Source organism: Zingiber officinale, chromosome 4B (genome assembly GCF_018446385.1).
Source record: "Zingiber officinale cultivar Zhangliang chromosome 4B, Zo_v1.1, whole genome shotgun sequence".
Taxonomy (NCBI): Eukaryota; Viridiplantae; Streptophyta; class Magnoliopsida; order Zingiberales; family Zingiberaceae; genus Zingiber; species Zingiber officinale.
In genome coordinates, this window is record NC_055993.1 from 47591393 (window position 1) to 47598157 (window position 6765).

General features: G+C 44.2%; 1 protein-coding gene across 1 annotated transcript; it reads left to right on the plus strand.

The window, feature by feature from the left end:
- Positions 1–1906: 1906 nt before the first annotated feature.
- Positions 1907–4189, plus strand: LOC121978243. The gene is made up of 3 exons (XM_042530615.1): positions 1907–2959; positions 3188–3268; positions 3404–4189. Exons 1-3 carry the CDS (start codon positions 1907–1909, stop codon positions 4187–4189), a joined length of 1920 nt encoding a protein of 639 aa, XP_042386549.1.
- Positions 4190–6765: the final 2576 nt, after the last annotated feature.

Here is a 6765-nt window from a genome sequence, read left to right on the forward strand (position 1 = left end):
CAGACTTATACTTTTCATCGTCCCGATGAAATCAATATGGTGGAGGAGGTGGAGGTGGAGGAGGACGAGGAAAAAGATGCCTACGACGTGGTTGGCCAATGGGAAAATTAGGGAAACCTAGAGTTTCGCTTAGGATTATATGATACTCAAATAAAGCATCTACTTGTTGGCTCGTGACACTCATGCTTTGCATAAAATCTCTCATTATAGCTTGATTCGTATCATAATCCTGGACAAATTCAACCACTTGACCTTGAAAATTCCTCGTGGATTGAAAGTACTCTTGTACTTTTCTAAACTGATTATCTGATAAAGAGAAGCGACCTTCCAACATTCTTCGTTAGGCATCATGCTTCTCATGAAGCGATTCTAGAGAAGTATGAAAATCAGAAAAGTCAAATCTGGAGGGACCCGTACCATAGGCAAAAGAATGCCTAGCAGGATCCGGGTGTCCGGAAGGCTGCGGGTATCCAGATGTCGAGGGCTTAATGTGTGGCTCTGTGTCTCCGGATATGGAGGGGACATTCTCGGGGTCTACATCAGTGATTACCCAATTAGCTGGGTTACGAATGGAAGTTCGTTCGGGACAAGGAAGAGGTAGAGGAAAATCATTCCTCCTAGGAAATGCGAAACCGTTCTCATCCTGAATAATCATTTTCATTGCAAGACATGCATCCATGTCGATCATATCATTGCCATGAATAACTTCCAACCCATCTAAATTAAGTTCTAAGTTAATTGCTATTTGAGTAATCAACCCACCAAGAACTATTGATCCCAAAGACGCCCTCGCAGCTCTCACTAAGGTTTGCAGAAAATGAAAACCAGAATCAAAATCAACCTTATGCAACATGGCCCATAGAGCATAAAGTTCTATTTTCTTAACGACTCCATCACTTTCCCCTCTACCAAAAATAGTTTTGCTCATGACACGATGTAGGTATCTAAAAACAGGGTTTTACATGTGAGAAGCCTTGGCTCTAGAGGGCTCATAGGGATGATCTAATCCGGTGATAGAATTCCAAAAATTGTTCTAATTGAACCTAGAGTCAAACCTCCGAGAGCTACCGAAAGACAATCTAAAACAAGTGTTGAAATCACTAAATGTCCATTGAAATTCTTGATTCATTAGTCTAAAGGTTATCTTGCCAACATAATCATCCTCATTGGCAAAATGGACATCTAGTGAACTTAGAAACTCCAAAACAAGGCGAGGATAAGTAGGTAGATGTGTATACAACATATCACTCCAATCTAAGAACCCAATCATCCAATTTATATCATCCCTAATTCCCATCATATCTAAAATGGTTGGGTCCATATGAAGCAAATAATTCAGACATGGACGGATAGAATCGCCACATTCTGCTGCACCTGGAGCACTCACCATATTTTTCTCCTTCCGTCTCTCGCACAATGGTTTTTCTTCATTAATCGGTTTTATCGTTTCCTATTTTTAGGGTATGAGTCATCCCTATTTTTAGCTTCAAATTTTATCATTTGAGGTGTATTTAAAGGGGTCGAGTCTCTCGGTTGTAATGTGGATCACAGTAATAATATTCTTCTCCAGTTTTTATTTTCTTCCCTCAGTTCCCGTTTTTTCCCTTGCAACTGTGCGTCGGTGTCTAATTTTTCCCTGCGCAGTTTCTTTGTTTGGAATGCTATAGTGCATCTTTATTATCTCTGCGCACAATTTCTTTTCCTTGGTACTGTGCGTTCGTTTCTGGATACTGTGCATTTAGTTTTCTATAACTATTGTGCACGGTGTTTTTAATCGTTTCTCAGCCCATCTTCTCTCCTTGTGTTATTTTTCTTTTGCAACCTGTGCTATCTGTCGATTCTGTGCCAACATTTGTTATCAGAGCGTTGGTAGTATAAGACATCCAAGAATCTACGATTCTATAAAATGTCGAGCATCCCAGTAAAGGAGAACGGCGGAGTGCCATTTCCCTATCCGATGCTAAGTCCTCACAATTACACTGTGTGGGCGATAAAGACAGAGGCGATCCTTGATGCCCAGGGAGTCTGGGAGACGGTGGAGCCAGTGGAAGGAGCCCAGGTGGATGCAAAGAAGGACAAAAAGGCACGCGCATACATCTTGCAATGTGTCCCCAAAGACATCCTTCTCCAAATTGCAACAAAGAAGACGGCGAAAGATGTCTGGGACAGCCTGAAGACGAGATATCTTGGTAGTGATCGGGTGAAGAAGGCACGTGTACAAATGTTGAAGGGCGAGTTTGATGCCCTCCGGATGAAAGAGACCGAGACGATTGATGAGTTTGCTGGCAAACTCAGCGCCCTAAGCAGCAAATTCTCCACCCTTGGAGCCACACTTGAAGATTCCTCGTTGGTAAAAAAATTGCTCGATTCTGTCCCTGATAAATTCTTCCCTATTGTTGCCGGCATTGAGCAGTTCTACGACCTTGAGTCTATACCATTTGAGGAGGCTATAGGGCGACTGAAGGCGTACGAGGAACGAACGCTTCGATTACGCAGCAACACCAACGGCACTGAAGGAGAGCTCCTACTTACTCATGCCGAATGGCAAATGCGACAAAAGGGGAGTAGCGTGGACACTTCGTCAGGAGGCAAGGAACGTGGGTCCAACAGCTCTAATCGTGGCAAAGGGCATGGGCGTGGGCGTGGGCGAGGGCGCGGTCGTGGTCGTGGTACACAGCGCCAAGATAGTGCAGGAGGCACTAGCGGCAACAACAGTGGCACTCGTGACAAGAGACACATAAAATGCTTCAATTGTGAGAAAATGGGGCATTATGCGTCTGAATGCTACAGCAAGCGTCGTGGAGATGAGGCTCACCTCACTTGCGCCACCGATGAAGAGCCAACACTAATGATGACCATGTTCCACGAAGAATCTCAGCGGCAGGATACCATTCTGCTCAGTGAAGAGAGGTTGCTACCGGAGGTGTACCGGGGCGTCAAGAAAGGTGAAGACAAAGACGTTTGGTACCTTGACAATGGTGCCAGCAATCACATGACTGGACATCGCGAGAAGTTTCAAGAACTAGATGAAACTATCACCGGGAGGGTGAGGTTTGGCGATGGATCAACCATTGAGATCATGGGCAAGGGGACGACTGTGTTCGAATGCAAGAACGGCGATCAGAAGACCCTCCACGAGGTATACTACATTCCGAAACTTTGTAGTAATATCATAAGCCTTGGTCAGTTGACAGAAGCTGGGAACGAGGTGCACATGGAAGGAGATACCATGAAGGTGATTGATAGGAGCGGGAAGCTCTTGATGCTGGTAAAGCGAACGCAAAATCGCTTATACAAGATAACCTTGAAGACATTCAAGTAAGTCTGCCTCCAAGCAAGTCTAGAAGACCCCACCTAGTTATGGCATGCAAGGCTCGGACATGTAAACTTTCATGACTTGAAGCTGTTGGGGGAGAAGAAATTGGCGGTTGGTGTGCCACTATTGCCCCAGACGAACAAGCTTTACGAGGTGTGTGTGATCTCCAAACATGCAAGATCATCATTCCCGCACCAAGCAAACTTTAGAGCGACGAAGCCTTTGGAACTTCTCCATGCTGATATCTGCGGGCCAATTTCACCAAGTACACTTGCCGGTAACAAGTATTTCTTTTTGATTGTTGATGATTGCACAAGGTGGATGTGGGTATTTGTCTTGACAGCAAAGAAAGATGCATTCCAAGCATTCAAGAAGTTCAAGTCCGTGACGGAGAACACAACTGAGTACAAGATCAAGACACTTCGGACAGACCGTGGCGGTGAGTTTCTATCCACGGAGTTCACTCGATTCTGTGAAAATGAAGGAATTGAGAGGCACCTTTCGGCTCCCTACACACCCCAACAGAATGGCGTTGTGGAGCGTCATAACCGCACAGTGATGGCTATGGCAAGATCTCTCCTCAAGGGTACACATATGCCGGCAAGGTTCTGGGGAGAGGCGGTTAGGCATGCTGTCTATCTGCTAAACCGTCTCCCAACTAAAGCGCTAGGAGAACGTACTCCATTTGAAGCTTGGATGGGGAGAAAGCCACATCTTGCCCACTTGAAGGTGTTTGGTTGTATTGCCTATGCAAAAAATACAACCCCTCACCTTAAGAAACTTGACGACAGAAGCTCACCTATAGTATACTTAGGAGTCGAAAAAGGCTGCAAAGCTCATCGTCTATTTGATCCAAGGCATAACAAGCTATAAGTAAGTAGAGATGTAATATTTCAAGAAAATAGTGAATGGACATGGAACGCAGGTGCTGATAAAGAAGACTTACCTGAGTTTGTGGTGGTGAATGCATTCAACACCGACGAGGTGATTGTTACTGCAGACATTGAGGCAGCGGCGGAAGATGTCACACCATCATCAAGTCTAGCTACCCCATCTTCGACAAGAGCATCAAGTCCGTCTACACCATCATCGAGCACCCAAGCAACTACCTCACCCGAGTCTCATGAAGGGCCAGTCCGTTATAGGTCCATTGCCGATATCTATGCCAACACTGAGGAAATAATTGGTATTGATGAAGAGGAGAATGAGGTAATGCTGATGATGTCAGAAGAGCCGACCTGTTACCAAGAAGCTGCAACCGAGGCTTGCTGGTACGAAGCAATGGAGGAAGAACTGAAGACTATTGAGATGAACAAGACCTGGACCCTAACTGAGCTCCCATTAGGCCACAAACCTATCGGCCTAAAATGGGTGTTCAAACTGAAGAAAGATTCAGCTGGAAAAGTGGTCAAGCATAAAGCAAGATTAGTTGCTAAAGGCTATGTGCAAAAACAAGGCATCGACTTTGAAGAGGTATTCGCACCTGTCGCTAGACTTGATACTATTCGAGTCATTCTTGCACTTGCAGTAAATCAAGGCTGGGAGGTACACCATCTAGATGTGAAGTCGGCATTTCTGAACGGAGAGCTGGAAGAAGAAATATATGTCACTCAACCAGAAGGGTTTGAAATACAAAATCAGAAACACAAGGTGTACAGGTTATCCAAGGCCCTCTATGGACTGCGGCAGGCTCCACGAGCTTAGAACATGCGGCTGAACAGGAGTCTGAAAGAGCTCGGCTTCAAAAAATGCAATCAAGAACATGCAGTATATACAAGAGGTAAAAGAGAAGCTAGTATACTTGTTGGAGTGTATGTTGACGATCTCATCGTGACAGGAAGGAGCACAGAAGGAATAAACAAGTTCAAACAACAAATGATGACAAAATTTGAGATGAGTGATTTGGGTCTTCTCTCATACTACTTAGGAATTGAAGTGGAACAACAGAAGAGCCGAATTTTACTTAGACAATCAGCCTATGCTAAGAAAATTCTATCTCAATTCCAGATGGTAGACTGTAATGCCACAAAGCAGCCGATGGAACCCAAGACACAACTGCATAAAGACCTGGAAGGGACTCCAATTGATGCCACGGAGTACAGGCGCGTCATTGGCTGTCTAAGATATCTGTTACACACACGGCCAGACCTATCATATTCTGTCGGCATGGCGAGCAGATACATGGAAAAGCCTACAAGCATGCATCATAAGGTGGTCAAACAGATCCTCAGGTATTTGAAAGGTACAATCTATTTTGGACTTGCTTACACAAAGGGACCCCAGGAAATTAGTATATTCGGCTACTCGGACAGCGATTTAGCCGGCGATCTCGACGGGAGGAAAAGCACAAGTGGAATGGCTTTCTATTTTAATGAAAGTCTGGTGTCCTGGAACTCACAGAAGCAGAAGACAGTGGCGCTTTCATCTTGTGAGGCAGAATTCATGGCAGCCACAACTGCAGCCTGTCAAGCTTTGTGGTTAAGAAGCCTTGTCAGTGAATTAACCGGTGAAGAGCCAAAACCGGTGACTTTGTTTGTTGACAACAGATCTGCTATAGCTCTCATGAAGAATCCTGTCTTCCATGGTCGAAGCAAGCATATAGATACAAAGTTTCATTTTATCAGAGAATGTGTTGAGAAGGGACAGATTATGGTTGAATTCATTAATACTGGAGAACAGCGAGCCGATGCATTAACTAAAGCTTTGTCAGGAGTGAAGTTAGCTGCCATGCGACAATTACTCGGCATACGTGACTTAGAGCCATGTCAGAATTAGGGGGAGTAATGAAGCAAATAATTCAGACATGGACGGATAGAATCGCCACGTTCTGCTGCACCTGGAGCACTCACCATATTTTTCTCCTTCCGTCTCTCGCACAATGGTTTTTCTTCATTAATCGGTTTTATCGTTTCCTATTTTTAGGGTATGAGTCATCCCTATTTTTAGCTTCAAATTTTATCATTTGAGGTGTATTTAAAGGGGTCGAGTCTCTCGGTTGTAATGTGGATCACAGTAATAATATTCTTCTCCAGTTTTTATTTTCTTCCCTCAGTTCCCATTTTTTCCCTTGCAACTGTGCGTCGGTGTCTAATTTTTCCCTGTGCAGTTTCTTTGTTTGGAATGCTACAGTGCATCTTTATTATCTCAGCGCACAATTTCTTTTCCTTGGTACTGTGCGTTCGTTTCTGGATACTGTGCATTTAGTTTTCTATAACTATTGTGCACGGTGTTTTTAATCGTTTCTCAGCCCATCTTCTCTCCTTGTGTTATTTTTCTTTTGCAACCTGTGCTATCTGTCGATTCTGTGCCAACACCATATACCTAGTACACACAATCTTTCTATTGACAAGAATTGCAAATCTAGTAATTTGATCATCATTTCTAAATACGATATTGAATTCGTTGTCATTACCTTCGTTGTGTGAGGTCCTCTTTCCTTTGCCTTGCAC

What these genes read in the sequence shown, in the direction of transcription:
- LOC121978243 (XM_042530615.1), top strand. Translation starts at nt 1,907, where the DNA reads ATGTCGAGCATCCCAGTAAAGGAGAACGGCGGAGTGCCATTTCCCTAT. An exon ending in AGAAAGGTGAAGACAAAGAC is followed by an intron (nt 2,960 to 3,187) that starts GTTTGGTACCTT and finishes AGCCTTGGTCAG; the next exon opens with TTGACAGAAGCTGGGAACGA. An exon ending in GCGGGAAGCTCTTGATGCTG is followed by an intron (nt 3,269 to 3,403) that starts GTAAAGCGAACG and finishes CATGACTTGAAG; the next exon opens with CTGTTGGGGGAGAAGAAATT.